Source organism: Gadus morhua, chromosome 15 (genome assembly GCF_902167405.1).
Source record: "Gadus morhua chromosome 15, gadMor3.0, whole genome shotgun sequence".
Taxonomy (NCBI): Eukaryota; Metazoa; Chordata; class Actinopteri; order Gadiformes; family Gadidae; genus Gadus; species Gadus morhua.
Window position 1 is genome coordinate 18,827,385 of NC_044062.1, and position 24,594 is coordinate 18,851,978.

The following is a 24,594-nucleotide window of genomic DNA, read 5'->3' on the forward strand; positions in this document are numbered from 1 at the left end:
GGAGGAAGAGAGAGGGAGGGGAGGAAGAAAGAGAAAGAGGGAGGACTAGAGAGAAGGAGGAAGAGAGAGATGAGAGGGAGGAGAAAGAATCCGGAGGGAGGAGAAAAAGAGATGAGGATGCACAAATGAAGAGTTGTGAGATGAAATCAATAAAGGATGGCTAATGGCTGAGCAGAAGAGAGGTATGCAGAAGCCCGGGTCGCAGGAGTAAATTGGACTTTCAAATTGAAACGTATTTTATTGCTTAAGAATAACTGGTATAAAGTACTGTAATCTTTTCAAAAACAATTATCATACGAAGGCAACATGTAAAACATGATAGATGTATATTCCTCAGGAGCCGATTCAGTGGTGAGGGTGCTTTATGTAGCCCACCAAGGTCAGATGTGATGACATTGTCATGGGGGGAGGTAGGTGGTGGTTAGGATCTCTCTGCTTCTCATCCCAGCTGATCCTCGTATTGCTTACGGAAACAGTCGCCCACAGGGAAGAATTCCCAGCAGCGCTCCTGGTACATCTTCCACACGTAAGATTCCTGGTAAAAGCAGAACATTTTAAAACCATTCAAACCGTAATCAATACTCATGTCCACCAGCATTCATGCATCATAAATAACACCGTGATCTTACCTGTCCAGTGTGTTCGGTTTCGTCTTTGTTAATGAGATACATCATAAAAAATCTGGATCATAAGAAAAATATTCGTCAAACACCATAAGTCACAATATTAGAAAATCTGGCTTGCGTAAAAGGACATTTATATATATATTTAAAAGCTGGTTTTCATGATAGCCGAATTTCCCATTCAAGATCTAAAAAGTATTATCCATCTTATGATATTATGTTCATGAAAATAAGCAAGCAATTTAAAAGTGAATTGCCTGTGCACAGACTCACAGATAGTTGGCCAGGTTGTGCTCCTGTAGTGTGTGTGTTTCAAAGCCATGAGGGACCGTATCAAAGTATTCATTTCCTATTCCACAAATAAAACATTTGGTCTGCAGAAAAAAGAGAGAACACATGCTTTGGGTTAATTTTTGTGACAGGAATCCAGAATAAAATATATATGAAATACTCCTGATTGGTTTCGATGAATTGTTTCAGCAGAGCCCTGAGTTCTCCAAATATCAATTCCGTCGCTCGTTTGAATAATCAAGTGTTATCAATAACATTACCGGTTAATTATACGAGAATGATCCAATGCTATAAACGCTGCATTGCACGTTTGCTGACTTAATGAAATACCTCCCATCTAACTGCCTGTTCATCCACCCTGTCAACCAACAGTATTTGTTCCTTCCAAACAACTTCAGAAGGCATGGGAATCAGCCGTGTACGACGCATCAAGCTTTGGCGACAGCCGCTCAGAGTCAGTACAAAGATGATTGCCATCATAATGAATCAGTGTGTGCAGAGGAACTATTTATGCATGCAGCATAAACAAATATCTGTGGGATCCCAAATCGCGTGCATAACGATATTGGGAACACTCGTGTTCCACAACATGGCCGCTGCCTTTTTACGCAGTAAATAAACCAACATTGTTGCTTAACAACACTAAATAATCTAACTAAATGCGTGAACACATTTACCAAGACAAGGTTTTTGGTTTTCAGAACATCCAGGACATAGTAGTGCAAAAACCAAATCTCATCTTCAAAAATGCCCATTAGTGTGGAACCTTTAAGTTCATGCTTTCCCATTTCCAAGGGTTGTTGTTTGTTGTGGGGGCCTCTTCCCGTGGGCATCTTCCACTCTGATCCCCAGCTAACGAGGCCATCGCAGCGTGACGCCGGGTTGCGTTTCTCAGAGAGTTGGAGCTTCAATGCCCGACCCCCATTCAAATGAATGGATGAACTGGCTAGGCTTCGGGCACAACTTGCACTATGTTGTATTGAACGCTGCAGTGTGGTGTGCATGGTAAATAAAAAGTACATTCATGTTACTGCTTTGGGGTCAAGGTGAGGGTGGTTCTTGTACAATTTACAGCTTTCTGAGAAACTCTGCATAAAAAAGCCATATTGGTATTGCAATTGAAATATCCCTAGCCGACAACCACTATCAATTTATATCAAATCACAAAACTTTGTGAACGCCGCATCGATCGATTCAGGAAATGTCGAAACCCAGCCTTATCAAATCCTGCATGGCTCAGTTACATCTGAACCAAACATATACATAATTGAGGCTGGGAACTACCTTGAATTGTACTGAGGATTGCCTGGCATTTATAGAGCTACAGTGTATTCAATCAAGAATAGCCTCCCAGACGTCCCCAGAGAGTTCCTGTTCTCAGTCAGTTTTGAGTTTACCGTGTAGGATAACTACACTCGCCTGTAGCGCATCAATCAGGAAACACATTGATCCCTTAATGCCAGGTGCTTGAAGAAAGATGCTGTCTATTGTGTGGTGTTTGAGCAAAATGTTGTATATGAGTCCAAAAAAGTTGTCCACAGAAATGGGACAGATCATAGACCCGGGAGATCATAGGTGAGAAGCAAGGTGTTGCTCAACATATGCGTCCCTTATCGTGGCATTTGCTCTTCCAGATGGAGAAGAATGGTTCAACAAAGGCACGAGAGAAGGCAAGGCTATGGCAGATTGGGCTGTCTCAGTGTACGGTTAAGGAAAGATGTGAACCTTCCATATACGAACGTGTGTTTGTCTGTGAATATGCTTAATAAGTGAAATCCTCTCTTGCCTCCATATCCTCTTTCACTTGCTCCTGCTGGTCGCGCAGCTCCCCAAAGGCATCGATGATCAAACCTGCAGTGGAACAGGGACAGGTTGTATGCAGTGTTTACCTATTTTTGTTTACATTGTGTTTGTGTGTGTGTGTGTGTGTGTGTGTGTGTTTATGACAGAAGTAAAGTGGGGCTTTTTTCATTCTTTCATTCTACTGTGCTAGACACTACCTAGATCTCTAGCTCTTTCTCTGAAACCCCCCCTACCCGTTCATATGAAAGATTCATGATGCTCATTGTGGCTGAAAACAGGTTAAGGTGAATATGAGAGAGAGACACAGCGACAAAGAGAGAAGAGGACTAGACAGATAAAGACAAAGACTGAGACTGAAAGAGACGGAGACCGACCAGACTGAGACAGAGACAGACAGAAACAGACAAACAGACAGACAGACAGAGATAGAGACAGAAACCAATATAGACAGACAGAGACAGACACAGATACAGAAACAGACAGACAGACAGAGACAGACAGACAGACAGACAGAGACCGAGACGGACAGAGATAGACAGAGACGGAGACAGACTGAGAGAGACAGATAGACGGACAGAGCCAGAGAGAGTGGGGGATTGACTCACCCTGGATGATGGCCAGGAGGATGACGATGACGAAGAAGAAGAAGGTGATGTCGAAGACTACGCGCTCCATCTCAAACTCGTCGCCGGCCGGGTCGTCGATCTCGTCGCCGATGCCCCCCCCGGCACGGACCCCCACGTACATGTGGAACATGTAGCACTGCAACGCGGCACAACAGCACCACCGCCTCAGAGGTAAACGCTCCAGGCTTTTTTTTTATCATAATTATGAAGCACAGTGCGCTTTTTGATCCAAAATACAAGGCAATGTTGTTTTTTGCTTTCGAGAAGCGACGCACATAAAAACAGACGTAACAAAGTATGAGTCTGTAAGGGGATGGGCTGGTTATCTCAGAGGCCAGATTCGCCCGTTGGTTGCTGCAATCGGTTTTGTTTCTCCAGTCTAACACGTCAATAAAAGCCAACTGTTGTTCCGGGAAGGAAGTCGAGCCTTAACAATGACATGTTCGCCTCAACAACCATGGACAGAGGATGGGAGGAAGGGAGGGAGGGAGGGAGGGAGGGAGGGAGGGAGAGTCAAAAGCTATCTCTCCCTGTGCTCCTGGCGGCTTGATTGACAGCCAGGGGGAGCGCATTAGAATAGGCCGGGCGGCGGGGCGGTGATGTTGTCAACGTATCTCTGGCTCCAAACAAAGACTGCATTTGTCCGTCACGCTTAAGATAGACCTGGGGGAATCTAGGACCTGGGGTTGGGATAGGGCGGGGCCTGTCGATAACCGTAACTACGGGGGATCTCTGACAGAGGTCTGTAACGTGAGAGGAGGGGGGCAGAGCATCAGAGCCCAGAGCAGACCACCCCGTCGGAGCAGACGTGAGATAGAAGATAGTTCGGGTCCGTCGATAAGTCAGGATCAAATGTGTGCACTGTGCGCTTTGGGTGTAGCTGAGCTTGTGTGTCTCTGTGTGTTTGTGTGTGTTTGTGTGCGTCGGTTAAACACAGATTCAAATTCGGATTTTAAAGGGTTAGAGGAGTGATGGGAAACGAAGGGACATTGTGTGTGTGTGTGTGTGTGTGTGTGTTGCCGCTGCGTACTCACGGTGAGCATGTCGTTGCACTTCATGTCCCGGGTGCCGCCGTCCTCGCCCTTGTTGTAGAACTTGCGGAAGAAGTTGAAGGCGACCACGGTGTAGAGATACACCACCACCGCCAGCAGGCCCACCGTCAGGGCCAGCTGGAGCACGCACACACAGACACACACACACACACACGCACACACACGCACACGCACATTGACATAAAAGCACATGTGAACAAACACAGGGCCGCGAACACTCACAAACGTGCACACACGTGCATACGCAAACACACGCACACATGCATACATGCACGCACGCACAAACACACACACATACAAACACACAGACACACACTCACCGACATAAAAGCCCACGTGAACACAGGGCCGCACACACTTACACTTACCACATACACACGCACACACACACACACACACACACACACACACACACACACACACACACACACACACGCACACACACACACACACACACACACACACACACACACACACACACACACACACACACACACAGGTACAGATGGGCTGGAAGACAGGTTTGATAATAACAGAAATCCCTTAAGCACAAATCTAAATATACTGTCCATGCAAATCCCCGTACCATAATACCCCCTCATAGTGTGCCCTTCTCCAGATGGAGAGAGAGAGAGAGCTATAGAGAGATTAAAAAGTGGCAGACAGGGACAGAAAGAGTCACATTCACACGTTCAGCGCGACCAGAGACCTTAACCGCCCAGCCCTCCATCTTCAGGAAGGTTACGGGCCGTCATGTCCGAGCTGGCAGCAGCCACAGCTCAAGAGTTGGCGGCTCGGCCTTATCAAATTGGCTAGCAACACCCCCCCTCCCCCCCCACGCACACACACACACACACCCACACAAGTTTGACTTCAAATGGTAAAGGACGCGTGCACACAATCATGGCTACTGCCAATCACGCTAGCAGGCTCCCGCGAGCCCCTGATAGGACGTGGTGACATTGTGCCGACACACACACTGTAACTGAGAGCCACTCACTGAGCTGCAGATTATATACTTCCACTTCATGTGCAGGCATATACTGTTACATCCTGTTGTCGGGACGATGCATATTTAATCTATAATTAGAATATTCCTATATTCTATTAACTTGGAGGTTTCTGGCTTGAGCTGAGACACTGTGACAAATCCTTTTCTCGGGGATCAATGGAGTTACCCGGGTCTGCGTGTGAGCACACACACCTGCTTCCCGTTGTGCGTGACCGAGGACAGGATGGTGCGCAGGGTCTTGAAGCCCATGGCGATGTCCAGGAGGTGAACGGCGAAGAAGAAGTTGTTGTAGTGGCCCAGGGCTGACATGACCATGTACCAGGTGAGGTATAGGAAAGACTACACACATTGACACACACACACACACACACACACACACACACACACACACACACACACACACACACACACACACACACACACACACACACACACACACACACACACACACACACACAGGCGTGAATATATACACAAACACAAACACAGGCGTGCATATATACAAGGACGCATACAAACACACTCACACAGATTATTGTGTAGAAATGAATCGTACAAAACAGAAAATACCAACATGGAAAATAAGATCATATATGAATGTGAAGGGATAAATATGGTAACCATCTATACAAGCAAAAAGCCATCTAATAGTACACACTTAAAGGATGAATCTCTCAGGTCGACTTACGTTATCAGTGAACACTACCCCCAGTTTCCAGACCTGGTACTTGAGGTCAACGGCGTAGCATCTGAAACACAAGTAGTGCCATGCTCAGGGGACGTTATGTCTCAACGTCTGCGGCGGTCAAACCGGGCCATTGATGCCGTGATTTCACAGGCTGTCTCATATCCAACATGTCCTGTACCGTCTCTCCTCTCAGAGACACAGCGTTCTGAGACCTCCCCTCCACTGACAAGGGCACGTGTACTCGCCACACGCACAATTCCAAATCTAAACGCACGCACACCATCGGACACACATGCACAAACATATAAAAACACAAAAGTACAGTGCCTTCTACACAGGTTCAGAATAAAGATGTGGAGTTCCCCTCATAGCACAGAGTGAAAACATGGCGTCCCTAAAGTGCTTCAATATATCGAATCCATCAGGATCCAGAAAACAGATGCTGGGCACCCAAACAGCCCGTCCTATTAACGCTCAGTAGGGGCTCCCACGTTCTCTCTGTCTGTCTCTCTCTGTCTCTCTGTCTCTTGCTGTGTGACCATCTCTCTTGCTGTCTCTCTTCTCTCCCTCTCTCCCCCTCGCGCTGCTCTCCAAAGCAAGGGCCAACAGGGGACACATCAACCTAATCAGTTTCCCCGTTTCTAGTCGTATGAATCTCCCCTTTCGCCGACCGATGGGTAATTGGCTTTGTGCAGACACAGTTTTATTACAGTCTGCTGAGAGAATACCTTATTACTACCGTGATTGCAAATTGCTCTCTGCGATGGCCATCTGCTGATCTGAACGTGGCGTATTAGGTTCATGGCTGACGCAACAACAGGGCGGGGTCGGGGAGCCAGGTATGGGGAGGGACAGGAGGCAAATCGACAGTCGTACAAGTGCGAGACAGAAGTTGTGATGGGCATCAGGAAAATCACGGATTGATTGAGCTTTTTCTTGCAGTCTCAAAAAAACATATTGTCACCAATATGGTGACCATCTGGTTGGATTTAGGTTTAGTTTTAAAAGGAGCTGTAGGGAATGTTCAGGAGCTATTAGTGGAGTGCAATTGGTAACACTAAAATAAGTTGACATACATTAACATTTGTTAACTCAGTAATAAGCATTCATCTATAGCCTAGGGTTCAGGTTAACCCTAATAATTAAATAATGTATAAATGAGAATACCTTAGTGCAACTGAGAACCATTTGTAAACGATTACAGGACAGATAGTTCACTGTAAATTAGCTTTTAGTTATTGCTTTTTATTGCATTATCGTATTATTATTGTACCCTTAATGTAAAGTGTTGCTGTGTCATTTGTTAGAAATGGCAAACCTATCCTTTAGCTTAAGTTAGTGCATTGCAGCATCACAAGTTAAAGATCTGTTTCTCTTTGCAGCTCAGTCTGGCCTTGATCCCGATGAAACCCTTTTCCAGAATGTAGAAATGATGGGACGAATCGGTGCTGGGGGAGGGGACTTCTGCTCATGCAAATGAAGAGCACCAAGGTCTGCCAACTTAATAAAAAAGAATGGCGACGCCCAAGGGAAGTGCAGAAATCAAAACAGTTTGGATCCAAAAACGACGGAATAACGATTTGAAAAGATGAACCAACACCTGCATGGCATGCCTTTCTCCGATGATAATATGTCGATGAACAAAGTTAGGCTGCGACCATATATTGAAATCAATTGCTGCCCATCCAAGCCCGACTGATATTAATTACCATACGCAAGCGTTGATATCCGGATGTTCTCCAGAGGCTAAGTGAAATGCACCATGAGAGTAGAAGTCTCGAGTTGACTGCGCCTGCCTCTGCCTGAGAGAATTTACTTTTAAACAGCCCCTGCTCCTTTCTGACCAATCAGGGCATCGTTTCCCTGTATAGGTTCAAGGAGTCCCTCTTGCCTTTTAATCACAGGTGCTCGAATACAACACTTCTCCATGGTGGATAAATGTTGGGACCGGAGGGAGCAGAGTTGGAGAAGACATTTGGAGTTGTTTTAGTTAGTCTGCTCTTTTCCGCTCTCTCTTTTCAACTCTCCAATCTTACCCATAGCACCTTTATTCCTGGACAAAAGAATGAAGGATGAAACGTTTCGGTGGCAGGTTGGTTGGAGGCGTGTTTGAAAGAGGGTTTAATCCCTCCCTGGTGGACTCACAGAGAGCTCCAGGCCGTGTCCCTCCTGGGTCTCCTGGCCTCCGCACTCTGGGAGCTGAAGTCCAGCGCGGCGCGGTCCAAACCCAGCAGCTCACCGATCCGCTCGCTACCGTACAGCTCCCCGTACTTATCCATCACCTGAGGATGGCGGGGGAGAGACACAAGGAAGCGCTCTCAGTTTAAAGTGGGTAGCGGCGCTGCCTGAAGCAGAGGAAAGTCCTGGGGCCGGGAGTGACAGATTGACTGACTGCTAGCATGTACAGCCTCTCTTTGTAACAACGCTATAACTACTGGGAATTAAATCCCTTCTTTGAGAGAGGCTAGGCGTTGTTTAAATATGTAGCTGTCATCAGTAATACACGGGGTGTAGCGAGATGGATAAAAGACTTGGAATAGTTGACAGGGCACTATTTTTATACACATACTGTTCAAACACACTCAGGATTGAAGTCTAATGGGCTAATATTATTTCAAGGTTTAATTCTCCCTTGCTGCAGACTGATGGAAATGAGGGATCGGTCCACTTAAACTTAGATGTTATGGAGGAATTATGTTTCAATTGGAATATCTATCGAAATGGTCTCACATTGTTAAAAAAAGGTAAGTGGCAGTTTTATAGGTCAAATTTTTTTTAACGATTACATTTTACCCATCTCCCCCTCTGTGAATAAGTAGAATAAATTAGTGTATTTTGCCAGGGAGAACTAACTCCCTGCTTTACATAATCTTTCCCGTTGAAGGGGTAGGAGACATTTGGGCTTCACGCTTCATCTCTGGGGACAGCCAAAGCGTTAGTTGAAGGCTGGGGGAATGATGATTACATCTACCATTAAACGCTTCATTAAATCCCGGTTACGTTCTTAATAGGGTGTCACTCAGTTGAACTGCCCCCTGATTGGATGCATCCATACACACACAGACGGGGTACGTTTAATACAGTAGGTGTGACCATGTCCCAGCTTCACAGCATTAAATCTGCTTTGACGCATTAATGTAAAGACCTGTCAGACATTACCTTCCTCTTGACAAATTTATCCCAGTAATTGTTGGGAAACGACCTGGAGAATTGCAGGAAAAAACAAGGAATGAATGCTCCATCAGGGAATAAACAACACAGGGTAAGACACGTCGTTAGAACCAATACTTTTCCTAATCATCCAGTTTACTATAGATCCCATGATCATGCTGTTGGAGAGTGTGTGGATGAAGACTGGTTTGAGCAGCCTCACCTGGCCCGAGTCTGATTTGACTCTGGTGCCGGGCGAGGCTGCACACCATAGTAGCACATTGAGTTATCAGTGTGCACAGCTTGAACCAGCCATCAACCCACACATCTCCCTGCATGGCAACATGGAGCGCCGTTGTCATGTATCATTTTATGCCACGTTTATAATAAACTTGTTTGTTGCCAACCCTACCACCGGGAATCCTCGTCAGAAAGAGCCCACTAAAAGCCACCTAGGTGGAGTGTAGCATTGCCATTAATACACTTATGTACCGTGTGTTGATGGCCATTCGGTCCCACTGGCCTTTGATGTCGTCGTCCGGGGGCTGGTCGGTCACGTACACGCCGTCAAACTCCAGCCGCCGAGCGATTTCCTTCTCCCGCTTAAAGATCACCAGTGGCACCTGCCAATGGATCTTACTGTAATTAACCCAGCTCTCTGAGACTATTGAATTCTGCTCATTTCCACAGCCTATTGCGCACGTGTACACACACACACGTGCACACACACACACACACACACACACACACACACACACACACACACACACACACACACACACACACACACACACACACACACACACACACACACACACACACCAAACGATCACCTTGTACATGACAAAATAATGACATTTTGATATAAACATTCCTCACTTACCCGCTCAATTGTTTATCAGACTGTGTACTTAATTACATACAGAACACTTGTTGACAATTTTCGCGGTAGCAGCAGCATAGCGCTGCCACCGCTCCACAGCGATCTGACGGCGGACTCCCAAAGGAGTGACCTTCCGGGATGCGGCGGTTACCTTGAGGCAGTAGTAGCCGATGATGCAACAGAAGGAGAAGAGGGTGTGCGTCACGGCCAGGAGGCGCAGCGAGGGCTTCATGTAGCCGCTACTCTCCTCCAGGACGAAGAAGCCCCCGTCGCCGCCACCTCCCCCCTCGGCGGGGTCCTGAGCCCCCTCGGGCTGGGACGAGGCCGCCGCCGCCGTAGCGCTGCTCTGGTCCTCCTCCGCGGTGAAGGGAGACACCTGGGAAATGGGAGAGGGAGATGAAACGGAAATGAAGGGATGCATAGGAAGACAGGAAGACGGAAAGAGAAAGGATTGGAGAGAAGGAGAAATACAGATACTAACCCTAGAAGGGAAGGACAAATTGAAAGATGGAGGAAAGGAGGGACAGAAAGATGAGGGAAAGAAATGCAGGATGGAAGGAGGGAAGACGGACAGGTGAAAGATGGAGGAAAGAGCAAGGAAAGATAGAATCAAAGAAAGAAGAATTAAGGTGGCGGAAAAGGAAAGGAATAGATGAATAACAGTAGCTCTTGAGAGGTTGCTATTCAAAGGATGCTAAAAAGGTAACAACTAAAGCCTTTGTGTGTAACGCCACAGATAACACTTTACGTGGGATTTTCTATCAAGAACTTTACATTTTGTCCATTTTGAATAAACAAAAAGAATATAACGCTGACCCTCATTTGCTTCACATTTGAATATAAATAGTGTCCTGTTTCTGGCTTAAAATTTCCAAAACATATATTTTATACTAGGGTATAAACAAAGAAGGGAATTGGATGCAGGCAAATAATAAATAATCTCCTGGCAATCCCAAACACAAAGAACCTTGTAGAAGAGGAGGATGAAGTTGATAGCGAATGCCACGAAGAGAGACAGCAATCTCATGTTGTAGAAATTCCTCGCAAAGCAATTCTGCAAGTAGGAAACAGACAGTAATCAGTTTTCAGAAAGCAGGTGTAGGTTTTGCATTCATCTGCATGATTAAAACGTTTGTTACTATGTTTGTGTCTGAGTGCTTATTTGTGTGCAAATGTTTTAGTTTTTAGTTTGCATTAGTGCTCCTGTGTGTGTGTGTGTGTGTGTGTGTGTGTGTGTGTGTGTGTGTGTGTGTGTGTGTGTGTGTGTGTGTGTGTGTGTGTGTGTGTGTGTGTGTGTGTGTGTGCGTGCGTGCGTGCGTGCGTGCGTGCGTGTGTGTGTGTGTGTTACCAGCAGCTTCATCTGATAGCTGCCCATCAACCCCCACAGGGCAGACTGCTGGGCGTCTGGTTCCTCACACTGGCTGGAGCACCGCTTGGTTTTCCACTTCCCCCTGGTCTCCAACTTGACCTCCGTCTTCTCAGTCACGTCTCCTCTGTTCAAAGTTCAAACATAACATGATACGTTATTGTGAAAATAGCAAATAGCAAATCAGAAGTGGTGTTGAGACAAACACAATAACATCCAGAGATCCTGCCAACAGCGACTTAAGGTAAGCTTATCTGGCTCAATGTGGACGGCTGCACAAGCAATTTTCTCTCATATACAAGACCGAGCAGATTCTTTATGCAAAGCAACGCACAAGTGAGGCTGACAAACAATGGTGTGGCTACAACAAATTTAAAGTTGTAGTTTTAGTTATTGTTTAAGTGTTAGTACCCAATCGTTTTTATTCTAAATTGACGATTCACTCACGTGAACGAGCTGCACCAGTCGGTTTTACTTTGAATACAATTTCTAAAGCAGAAAACAAACATTTGTCTACGATATAAATTGGACAGTAGTGACTCCACAGGGGAGAAGGATAGATGTGTTGAAGACAGCAGTATCTGAGTCGGTGCTGAGGAGATCAGAGGCTTTGAGGAAAGGTCATTAAACTGAGTATGCAAGGCACTCACATTTTCTTCTGAGACTCAGACACTTTCTCATCTTCCCCCCTCCCGATACCCGCCGGAGCCTGAAGGCAGCAGAAACACAATGCTTTTAGAAAACGAATTAATGGAAAATACATAACGATCAACTACTACTGCGGCGTTTTGCAGGGATGGAAGCTTCACACTTTCCACACCATGAAAGTGTAGTATTAGGTATTACTTTATAAAAATAATTTAGAAGAAAAATAACATGCGTATATACTACTTATAACCTTGCTCGGAGAGTTATGCCCTTGAAATACTGCCTTCAAAAAGCGGACAAGCTGCTAACAGACACAAGTCACACCTGCAGGACCTTCACCTGATGCTCTCCGGGGACAAAGTGACCCGGGGCGCTCTGTCCAGAGGCGGGCGCGCGGTACAGGTCGGTCAGACCCGCCGTGGGGTCGTCCGTGTGGAATCGATACTGCCCGTCTTCCTTCGTCAGGCGCATACCAAATATGGCTGAGAGGCGGTCCACCTCTCGAGGGGACGCCGCCGGGGGCTTTGCCCCCCCGGCCGCCCCAGCCCCTTCCCCCAGCTCCCACCCTTCTCTCTGGAAGGAGACGGGCCGCCGATCCCGGAGAGGGGCCGACGCCTCCGCGACCCGGTCCAGCGTGGGCTCCGGGATGCTGCCCAGCGCGTCCAGCACCCCAGTCTTCTGGAAGGCCTCGACGATGCCCCCGTTGATGAAGGCCACGTACAGCGCGTAGAGGACGGTGCGCACCGCGGCCCAGCCCAGTGCCGCCGTCCCCAGGAGGACCCATCTGACCAGCCACACGGGCGCCACCAGGAGGTCCCTCGCCGTCATCCGCTTGAAGTACTTCCTTGCGTTGCGGCGAGAGAGTGAAGGCAACAGCGCACCAGACGCGTTTTCATGTGTCGAGCCAGGCTTTGCGCCCGGCTCTTTCCCGTTGTTGCTATTAACATTTTCCTCCTCATCCTCTAAATCGCTGCCAGAACTTTTCTGCCCGGCGCCGGAGTCGGATATCTGAGACGCCAGCTGCATCTCGAAGATGGTGTCCTCGCAGAAATTGACAAACATCTCCATCTTCTCCTTCTCCCCTCCCTCGTTCACCACGTCGAAGATGAACTGCCTTTTGGACTCCTTCACCTGGGGCTTGTCCCACTGCGTGCGGCTCGACCCGCTGATCTCAAAGTAGACCCGCTCTATGCGCTTCCCGCTGCCCAGGATCTCGATGCGCCCCAGGTATGGCCGGAAGTAGGTCAGGATGCACTTGGCCAGCTCCAGGAACGTGCCGAGCCGGGAGTCGTTGGGCATGTGCTCCGACAGGTTGGTGAGCAGCACGGCCAGGCTGAAGCCGATGTCTGTGGCTGGCTCGTGGAAGCGGTCCACAAAGCCCTCGTAGTCCAGCAGGGGGCTGTCTGCGTCGGTGCAGGACAGCAAGAAGTGGGCCTCGGGCGGGGAGAAGCGCTTGCACCTCTCCATGGCCTTCTGGAAGTCCTTCCTGGACACGCAGCCCTGGGCCTCGGGGTCGTACTCCCGGAAGGCTTCGGACGACGTCAGGTCTTTTAGCTTGAGGAACATGTCGAAGAACTTGAGGATCATCTCCACGTTGCTGGAGGACTCCACCAGCATGTCCACCATCTGCTTCCCGATGGTGCCGTTCACCACGTTACCTTGGTTATGGAGGGAGCAGAGGTAGAGCACAAAAATGAAGGTATCAATCCAGTTATAGCCTATAAAACCCCGGGGAGAATTGCATTACAAGCCTACCCTCTAACAGCGACAGCAGCATTACAACCATGTCCTTCTGCAGATCCATCAACTCCTTCAGCAGATTTATTTGCCTGGAATCCTGCAAACACAAAGTTCCTGCTATAAAATGCAGACGCTGCTTCTGTCACGCACGCATAAATGCATAACCATTGCAGAAAGCGCCACAATAAGCACTTCAAATAAATCCCTTAAGCCTGTTAGGAAATACATAAATGTGTAAACTGAAGACTGGTTCCCAGAATGAGAGGAAAAAAGGGCAGAATAAACAGCGGCTACCTGCGAGAGCTTCATCTGCATGTGAGCGAAGACGTGGAGGAATCCCACCACAGCGTCCCAGAGGCGGCTGTGGGCCAGACTCTGCTGGTTCCCCGTGCACGGACCCTGGAAGCGGTTCAACGCATTAATTAGCCACATTACCTCTGCATGGGCAATAGCTTCAGCTTTGCAGAAATAATAATAATGATAAGGCAGAGCTGTGTGAGGAACACGGGGCAGGGGTACATGGGCACAGTTCCAAAGCCGGGGGACAGAGGCCTAATGCGAGGGAGGAGCGGCCATCGACTGACCTGTATGTACTCGGTGAGAGTATTGAAGACCTGCTTGGCCGCACTGATGGCCTTAGAGAAACTCTGCCGCCCGTGGTTATCGATCACTGCCTTCCCCGAGTAAAACCAGTAGAAATCACTGATTGACTCCTGCGGTGGGAACAGAGGGTGAAAAGAAAACATGTGTGCATGTGTGTGCAGGCGTCACCTGCTCGATGAGAACTCTGTCAAGCTGTGACACTGCCATATACAGGTCTCTATAGTAAAAATACAATGCAATACAAAAACACACCGATTTGCACACGGTTGCACCTGATTGATATACATAGCACATGCAGTAATGTAGTCTTCACATCAGAATGATCGATCATTGTGAGGTGAATCCACTGAGGTGGATTTTATATATCAAATGGGGTTCCTTTTACCTGTAGCCTTAGCAGGTAGTCAACAGTGGATATGATGATGTTAACTGTGGTGTTGTTGCCGGTTTGTGTTCTCAGGTAATTCTGGAATTCTTAATCAATCAGAAGAAGAGATGTAGAAAATAAATGTGAAAATAACTTTTTGCAACTTTTTGAAGATTGCATCTCCTACTAAACCATAAAGGACTTGAAATACTAATATAATGCAAAAAACTATATACCTATATATTGTGATATGTGTGTGCATTATTTCATCATTGTAATACTAAGATACAGTATTGAATTACCTGTTGAATGTGTTAATATCCATTTTAATACACTGCCAATGTCAATATTTGCAGAGCACATTAAATATGAACAGTTATATGTGTCACATAAATATTAACAATATGGTATTGTTATTATGAATAGATTATTGATATATGGATGCAGAGGGATATATATATTCACAAACAAAAATAAAAAACCTGAGTTGTGTCCTTCACAAAGCAGCTGCAGGAAACGAAACAGATCACAGGTCAATTCTTCGTCTGGCATCACCTTCTCCCCTGGGAGAGAACGAGAGATAGTGTGAGTCTGTGTGTTCTTGCGTACAGATGTGTGTGCACACACACGCATGTGTGAGGGGCTGGCGCATGGGTGAGTGCAGGACGAGTGTGTGCGTGTGACGTCGAAAGGAGTGAGGACAGAATAGGTGGGTCTTGATAAGGAGGGGGAGGGGAGGAGGGTAGAACGACACAAAGAGACAGTGATGAGCACATTGATCGAAAGCAGACAATTGCTGTGGATGGAGCAGCAGAATCAGAAAGGGGTGTCTCTGTCCCTGGTGTTCCTCCTCCACATTACCATATGAATGGCATACCTGAGCTATCGTCCACAGTCATCCCTAATCCTTCCGCTTTGTTCTGCCTCTCGAATGCATTCAGGTCCAGCACACTAGGCGAGAGAAGAGCATGAGAAAACACACGCGCGCAATGGCTCCATCGCTACCATGCAAGGGTATGCAAGGGTCTCACCTGCAGGATTGCATGAGGCCCGCCATGCTCTTGAAGAAGCCCACGTCTCGCCTTTCTCGAAGATATTCCAGCATTTTCTGTCACATGAAACAACAAACTTAAAACAAAGACACAAACTTGGAAAACCTTTACTATGGTTCAGTACATATATACTTTAATATGTACTGAACTTGACATTGAACTTATTATACTTATTATATTCTGTAACAACACCAGCCCTTGCCCACAAAGGCAAGAGCTGATGTTGTTGTTTTTTCTATCTTTATATATTTTACATCATATTGATGTTGTATAAAATGTGAATGCAAGAGTAAAATACTTATTTATGACCTATATATAGCCGTTGGCTATTGTAACAGATAATTTATTCTTGGCAAATATTATCCAGTATTACGGTGGACAAAAACAGATTGTGCTATAGTGTGGAATAGTTCATTTGTAGTGTGCAATAGTTCATTTGTTTATTGGCAAGACACAAGACAATAGGGTTTGATTAATTTTCCAACTGTGCTACTGGTAGCCATACTTGCTGCACAGTCGTATTTCCTCCATTCAGGATGGAAATACCCAGCTTTAAAGTGGATGAAACCATGGAGTCCATCTCTCCTGTGGATATGAAATGAGGAAACACATTTATAGCCGTGACTCAGGCCATAATAATTACAGCCTCGCAAAAAGACGTCCGGTTTTGTGGAACAAATAGCACCCCGCGTGACTAGAGCTCGACGTACAGCTGGAGTGCATTAATGCATCCCAGCACACCCATCAACACTCTATTAAGCACTTAAACATGGGTATTGTGCGGTGCTAAAATACATTTAGTTCCACATTGATCCTGGTTTTACCAGACCCGATATATATACATTAAATTTTCTGTTCCAAATAATCACATCCCCTTTCTGGGCTGGACTGAGCAGGAACACTCATCTAGTTCCGAGAGTCCCTTGAAGGGCTCACCTTTACTGGCACTAATGGTCTGCAGCACCATCTCTGCAGCGCCGCGGTCGTGGAGCCGGGCCTGTTGATACAACAGCTTCTGCTTCTCCATCTCCTTCTCCTGTGCAGCACAGACACACACACACGCACACGCACGCGCACGCACACACACACACACACACACACACACACACACACACACACACACACACACACACACAAACATCCACCCGTCACAATCCCCTCCCCCTTTGCTGGGATGTATTTGTTGTGTGTATAAAATGTAAACATGCACACTGAGTCTTGAAACACTTGTTGCAGTGCTGCCCAGAGAAGGACTCACTTCAAAGGTTTTCATCTCCTCGTTTTCATCCTCTTCCTCCTTTCTTTGACAACTCTTGAGGGAGAGGTTACCAAGAAAATATTAAATATCATACAAACAAACAAATAAATAAACAAATACGAAAGCCTTGCTGGAGAAAAGGCCATGGGGATTTTTCACTGGCATAGAGGAGTACCAGCATGACAAAATGCATTTTCCACTGCAATGACAAGCTATATCATTTGACTCACTGCTATTATCCAGTAACCATATTCACCATTGCAGTATTTCAGAAGAACAGGGACAGAAATCATGCGGAATGCGACAACACTTTATTTGCGTACAAATCAGTAGCACAAATCCATAGTGATTATCCAAGCAGTCTCCAATGGGAATCTTACCTTAGCCATAATTGTGGCATAGGACATATACAGCGTGTCGTTCCCAGGTTTACTGTCAGACAGAAATAAGAGGCGAAAACAATGAGTTTTGTAAGCTCAGTGGAGCGTGGCATTGTTGTGTCATTACTGGGAACGCCCAGAACAATATCAATTAAGGTCTTTTCAAGGTGATTCCACAGGGGACCAGGGGGCTTGTCTCACAAACACACACACACAGTTGCATACACACACACACACACACACACACACACACACACACACACACACACACACACACACACACACACACACACACACACACACACTGAGAAGCCAACTGATCACATGGGACGGGAATGAGGCATCAGGCTCCCATCGCAATCGCATATCGACGTTCCTCTGGTGTGTTTTAAGTGGTAATAAAAAGGGCCTCTTATTGCATCGCTAATGACGAATACAACACACGCACGCACTATCATTTTCGGTTCCACACTTGCTAACCCTACACACATAGTGACACACACCTTCCTTCTGTCAGGGCGCTCTGGCTGAAGAGCGTAATGAGTTGTCGGAGGGGATCGATTGGCTGGGCACATTCCTCCACCCCCTTCTGCTTCCTCTTCTCCTCCTCCTCCTCCTCCGCCTCCTCCTCCTCCTCCTCACTGCTGGCTCCGCAGTGCTTCATCACTCCCCTCCTCTGCAGTCAGAAGACACCGTTAAGCCTTTTCATGTGTGCTCTTTATTAAGGTTTTCGCTATGGCTGCGTGCCACGCTCCCCGGTGCTAACCTTTAGCCACGGGCCGACTGTAGTGTGTGTGGTTGGGTGCACGCAAGCGCACACACGCACGCTCAAATTTGCACACTTGCACTAAAGTCTCCCACATCACCGTTGGCGCTATGCGTGCTAACTTCTACCATTGATTAAAAGTTTTTGAATTATTTTTCCCTCTTGACTCTCATTTCCTAGAAACGATAAGACTTATCAAGCCTGCTTGATCCATGCCCTCACTCTCCTTCAGGAAGTGAGCCTTGAAAACCCTTATGCTTCGAGAACTCAGCGCAGAGATTCAGGCGCAGACATGCCAATATCCAAACCGGCTAGCAAACCCACATACATGCACACACATGCACAGCCCACCCATCTTCATGAAGGAACGTAATTTATTGTAAAGTTTGGCTTTTTTCTCTGCAAGTGCTCGACGACAAGCAGATAGATGGCAAGGCCGTGCCGTTCATCACGACTGAGACATTACATCCCACTCATACATTAGCTGTTACAGTAAATAAGGAATAGGCCGCAACACCCTCCCACCAAGCTAACAAGAACACCATTTGCAAGATGCAAAGAACTTGAAGTAAAACAAGTGCAATTCATCCGTCCATATATGTATATATTTTATGTATAAATATATTCACACACATACACACACACAGAAAAATCAATGTTGAAAGTGTTTTTTCCCCATAATTCAACCGAGCGCTGGGTCTGACTTACTGCTAAACCCTCCACAAGGTTTTCCTCAAAGCTGTGATCCTCAGCTGATATCCAGGACTTGTGGTAACCCTGGAGGAAGAGGTTGACGGCTCTGTGCCTGGGAGGGGGGTACAATCAGGGGATATATATAATCAGAGACCACTAGATTACGCCCAGTGCACCCAGTGAGCTAAATGCCTGGGGTACGACCGATTGGGGATGGTACTCTGAAATCTGAATACATACAATGTGGGTTAAACATGGCAACATCTGCTTGTAAATACAGTGTAAAGACATATTTAGAAAGCAATTCTCAACGGGGTTAATGTATGTATTCACACTGAAGCGATTTGAATATGCACAATAGGACTCGGCCCGGTTGGCCTCATTTGTTAGTGAATTTTGAACACTGATATGTCTCTAACAAAGCACTTAGAACACTTAGACTAGCCGCGCAAAACAAAGCCATCCATAGGCCAAGTTTAATTTAGGATACAGGGGGTAGGACCGTGTAAGGAGGCTCAGATTAAACCTTAGAGTCTATCGTTTGTTTATTAGTTAAGGTATACCCCTCGACTCCATTACAGAGTCTGCTAGAATAAACACACTTTAGTTATATGAGCCCCATAAAATGCTTATGCCTTACATTTCATGTAGCAATGCTGACTATGATCAATTTCCTCATTAGCTTTTTGTGAGTACAGCTTGTTTGTGTGGTGTTCTTGTTTCTGTTACTCCACTGCCCTCGGGTCTGGTGGACCAAAACATTATTGGGTTTTCAACACAATACAGCCATGAGATTTAATGTAAAAATACTTAACAGATGGTGACTTTACATAAATTATAAGCAGCATTGACAGCATTTATGGTTTATATTTGCCATTTTCTGCTGGGAGATCACATGTATCAATACAACTGCTATTAGTTTGTGATTAAATGTGATTTTTAAATGAACAATTATAATCAAGACATGGGTGGAGTAAGTTTACAATTATGAATTAAACAAGGTTTGCATCACTTTTGATGTTTATTGCTTTGAACTGAACACATTGGAGTGTATGCGTTTTGTAAATGACTTTGTTGCACTTGATACATGTAAACTGTGTCTATCTCTCCTTCTTGGGCATGAACGCATCGCACTATGTGTGTGAGTGTGTGTAAGTCTGGACATGTAGTCCACAGAGTAGCTGGGAGGTGATTTCTGATTTTGAAAATAAAATAAATCACAAACCTAATTGACTGGGAGTGTGTGTGTGTGTGTGTGTGTGTGTGTGTGTGTGTGTGTGTGTGTGTGTGTGTGTGTGTGTGTGTGTGTGTGTGTGTGTGTGTGTGTGTGTGCGTGGTGGTCTATTGGTGGAGGTTGTTTGGTGTAGGGGGGATTAATGGGACTAAGATTGGGACATTTGGAAATGCTAGAAAGGGTTGTGTTTAATCTATGAAACATGCTGCAAATCTAAAGGAAGACAGACACACACACACACACACACACACACACACACACACACACACACACACACACACACACACACACACACACACACACACACACACACACACACACACACACACGCACACACACACACACGCACAACCTCAATTTGATGGCCAGCAGTGTTGCTATTATTTTAACTACATTTCTCAGTAGAGTAGCAGCTGTTTTTCGAATCAAATGGCTTTCAGGAGCGTAGCCCTTTTAATGATCAAAAGTGTGAGCTACACACAAGCTATACAGGCCAGTGTTTCTGAGGAAGAATTGCGGCCAAACTTTTCTTCTGCGGCCTGAAACCAAACCTCTATGGATGATTCAAAGCTCATTTATAGCTTTGAACTGCGTGAGCCTGTGTGTGGTGCACACCTCTGAAACTCTGGCACTCCGCACTGAGAGCGTGTGAACTGCATGTCCACAACAATGGTAAGGCCAGACGGTGCCCAGAAACACCACGGCACTAAACGCACCAAACTATGGCACCACGCACTAAACGCTGGGCGCTCCACAGCGGCTCTACTCCACCGCCTTACACGGACCTGTGCAGTAGCAGACACGAGCACTTCTTTTTGATGGTGACATCGTGAACACACACACACACACACACACACACACACACACACACACACACACACACACACACACACACACACACACACACACACACACACACACACACACACATCAACATGCACACACTCTCAATCCCCAGACTATCTATTTGATTGAAAGCGTTATTGATCACTGAGATAGCAATTACTTGGAATACAGTTGTTTTCTTCTATGTAAAATATCCCCTTTTCCATGTGGCCATAGCCGAGCTTGCTACATTTCTCTGGGGGCCGGTATCAGAGTAGGGAAGCTTTATTGAAGGTGGGGTAATGGGTAGCTTAGCTTACTACACTTTCCACATGGCTTGCCCAACACACACACATAGACAGTCACAAACACACACACACACACACACACACACACACACACGCACACACAGTCACATACACACACACACACACACACACACACACACACACACACACACACACACACACACACACACACACACACACACACACACACACAGACAGTCACAAACACACACACACACACACACACACACACACACACACACACACACACACACACACACACACACACACACACACACACACACACACACACACACACACACACAGGTAGGAGGAAGGCAGAGCAAAGGTACAGAAAAAGTGTTTTTCCTTCATCTAACATATTTACCTTCTACCTACAGTTCTCACCCTTTTATTGCCCTCGGGTCAGGGACATGTATCATGTCATATAAATGTGTTTGGGGTGCACAGCACACTCATTTAAAATTGGTTCTTTGTGATCTTCTTCACATAAATGACCAAAGGCTCAAGAGGGTTGAAAAGAATTATTCAAGGAAACATTGAAACATCACACAAGAGTGCCACACCTATATATATGTTTATTTCAAACATTTTGTATCAACCAAATACGCACATGTATGTGTTTTATGCAGATATGGATGGCATCTATGTTTTATATGCAAGACATTAACAATGCTTGACCTATTGGTCCTTACAGAAGTATCCATAAGCAGAATTGAATCCAGCAATTAAAAATAATTTCCAAATTATACTAACAGTATAATTACTGATGAAAGACTTTCAGTTAATACTGCTCGAAGACAAAAAAACCCTATGATAATCACCCCTTTCGATGAACAATAGATAAACATTTAGAACTACATTTTCAAGGCTGAGAATTTATTCTAGACCGAAATAATTTGAATATGCACAATGGGACTTGGTCCCTTTTGGCCCCATTGTTTAGTAAATTGTGAACATATCTGTAACAAGGCACTTAAAACACTTAGGCGAGCATGCAGAGCAAAACAAAGCCATCTACATGCCTTATTCAATTGAATGGCCTTATTGGTTCTAAACAGAAGCTGGGTGGGGACACTGCTACTGTTTAGAACCAAGATGGCCGCTACAGTGAATACGGTGGGGGCTGGTGTCCTGAGATCTGACCTGGGCAGGTTGTACAGGGGGGCCATCCTGAGGCAGGCCACCACCGCTCTCTTCCTCTGCTTGGATAGAACCGTGTGCCAGGCGGCTCTCTTGCCGCTCTGCGGGTGTGCCACCTGGAGAAGAGCCAAGCGGCAGGAAACGGTGAGCGAACGCACACAAACGCTTTAATCCCTCCTCACCAGAAGGGGGTACCAACCAGCTGCTCTTCAGCCCAGGTGGGGACGGATCCTGCATGCTTCCTTTTTTGGCCCGTGACCACTAAGTTGTGGATTTTTGTGCATCTGCCTCCCCACACATTGTTTGAACCCCATCAACAAGCTACACGCAGGGACGACAAGAGGGGGGACGGGGGCCTTGGCATGACAAAGGGCCGGTAAAACCCCCACCAAAAAGCACAACAAAAAGGACTGGCAAGGAGGCCACAGGCCCATGGCCTCTCTCTTTTCATGCCCGCTACGTGCTACATTTACATGTTTATATACCGTAGGCCCTACCTAGTGAATAGAAACGAACTAACCAGCGACTGCAATGTTCTTGCGGCTCTACAGCAGCAATGAGATCAAAATTGTGAAACCGATATATATAACCATTCTAGTGCAAATAGCCATAACTAAGTATAGTGTTTGAAACTTACATTTGAATTGCTAAATAATTTGGCCCTGTCTGTTATTTATAAAGTACCTTTATGAGAATACCTAAAAAAAAAATGAATTTATTGATCACCATCAAATATCAATATAGCTCATAATGCGGCAACCTCCCAAGGCGAAGACTGATACGCAGATGAGCTCAATCAGGTGGCCATAAGTGGGGAACCCGACCCACAGGTCAAGGGCAACACAGATACTGTATCTGGTTCTCCTTTTGGTCCATGCATCAACAACTCCGTCATTCCAGAGAGTCCTTTTACGTTCCCCTCTCTGTGAAGCCTACCTGATCCAGGTAATAGAGCACGCGGGCGATGTGCAGGATCCTCGTTGCATTGCTCTGGATGTCTGTGCTGTCCTTATGCGGCCCAATTGGCTCGCTGTAGAGGTCCTTCTGCCACTGGCTCACTGTTGAGTCCTGCTGAGAGAATATAGGAGTAAATGCTTACTGCACTGTATTTATATAGAGCTTTTCTCACCAGTCCTTTATCATTATTGCCTAACATTGACCCATTCATACACACATTCACACACAACGGCGGTGTCAGCCATGCAAGGCAACAGCCAGCTCGTCAGGACTAGGTTGGGTTAGGTGTCTTGCTCAGAGATAATTTAACTAGGAGAAGCCGGGGATTGGACTAGTCAGTCAACCTTCCTGAGCCGTCCGAGGCTGATGTTTGGAAAACAAAATGTTAATGGGAAACAGGCCAGTGGATTATTCTCATTACAGTCAAGTACGACTGACTACTGGAACACATGATTGGAAGAATAGTGAACATCTTGAAGTTTAATTAAATAGTGTGCACACTAAAGTTGCCTTGGACAAATGTAGTGCTCTCAATAGTCCAAGACTCAACAATAATGAATTCATATGCAAATGATAGTGACGGTTTCTGTGTATTATGTTTAAAACCTTTTCATCAGTATCACCAAGGAAAATAAAATGAAGCACATTAAAAATCGAAGTTTAGTTGTGTGTGCTGTAGATATGCCAATGTTAACAAGTTTGCTATGGGGGATGGGTAAGGTTGTTTTCCCTAAATCTTGTTGCTATATTATCAAGGGTCATTTTTTATGCAAACTAAATCCACCTGTCAAGGCATTCGATTAGGAGCAGAAAATGGAAGCTTTGGTTTCTATTTAGTTTCTGTCAATCAAGGATTGTCTTTACCCGGCTCTGAAGCTGTAATAGACCATTACAGATATGCTCTTGAATCTCAACGTCTGCATCCCTCTGTGGAGGAAAAAGAAACGAAAAAAGTCATGAAAGAAATACATATGAAAACAACAAGGAAACGATCCAGTCATCCGACCGTTTATGTATTTTCTTTCGTTTTAAATTTGTTCTCTCGGCAGTCTGGGATTTCAAATTCATTGCACAATGCTGTGGGACGGCTTAAGGAAAAGGGGACATGAGCACCAATTATTTTCTA

At 45.9% G+C, this 24,594-nt stretch overlaps 1 protein-coding gene across 1 annotated transcript in view; it reads right to left on the reverse strand.

Annotated features, from left to right (window-relative positions):
- Positions 1–215: 215 nt before the first annotated feature.
- ryr2b (ryanodine receptor 2b (cardiac)) overlaps positions 216–24,594 on the reverse strand; it is a 75,055-nt gene continuing 50,676 nt past the window's right edge. The window contains exons 72-103 of the mRNA XM_030379776.1: positions 24,333–24,395; positions 23,448–23,582; positions 22,515–22,627; positions 19,017–19,113; positions 18,046–18,218; positions 17,543–17,594; positions 17,163–17,216; positions 16,841–16,940; positions 16,410–16,489; positions 15,884–15,960; positions 15,730–15,803; positions 15,335–15,415; positions 14,871–14,959; positions 14,467–14,595; positions 14,177–14,281; positions 13,898–13,979; positions 12,482–13,800; positions 12,145–12,203; positions 11,477–11,621; positions 11,096–11,182; positions 10,280–10,822; positions 9,738–9,868; positions 9,255–9,297; positions 8,241–8,377; positions 6,096–6,156; positions 5,600–5,746; positions 4,378–4,512; positions 3,323–3,479; positions 2,701–2,765; positions 897–997; positions 630–681; positions 216–535 (exon numbers count right to left, since the gene is read on the reverse strand). Coding sequence (XP_030235636.1) covers positions 440–535; positions 630–681; positions 897–997; positions 2,701–2,765; positions 3,323–3,479; positions 4,378–4,512; positions 5,600–5,746; positions 6,096–6,156; positions 8,241–8,377; positions 9,255–9,297; positions 9,738–9,868; positions 10,280–10,822; positions 11,096–11,182; positions 11,477–11,621; positions 12,145–12,203; positions 12,482–13,800; positions 13,898–13,979; positions 14,177–14,281; positions 14,467–14,595; positions 14,871–14,959; positions 15,335–15,415; positions 15,730–15,803; positions 15,884–15,960; positions 16,410–16,489; positions 16,841–16,940; positions 17,163–17,216; positions 17,543–17,594; positions 18,046–18,218; positions 19,017–19,113; positions 22,515–22,627; positions 23,448–23,582; positions 24,333–24,395 — 4,782 coding nt within the window. The 3' untranslated portion in view covers positions 216–439. The remainder of the gene's footprint in view (positions 536–629; positions 682–896; positions 998–2,700; positions 2,766–3,322; positions 3,480–4,377; positions 4,513–5,599; positions 5,747–6,095; positions 6,157–8,240; positions 8,378–9,254; positions 9,298–9,737; positions 9,869–10,279; positions 10,823–11,095; positions 11,183–11,476; positions 11,622–12,144; positions 12,204–12,481; positions 13,801–13,897; positions 13,980–14,176; positions 14,282–14,466; positions 14,596–14,870; positions 14,960–15,334; positions 15,416–15,729; positions 15,804–15,883; positions 15,961–16,409; positions 16,490–16,840; positions 16,941–17,162; positions 17,217–17,542; positions 17,595–18,045; positions 18,219–19,016; positions 19,114–22,514; positions 22,628–23,447; positions 23,583–24,332; positions 24,396–24,594) is intronic.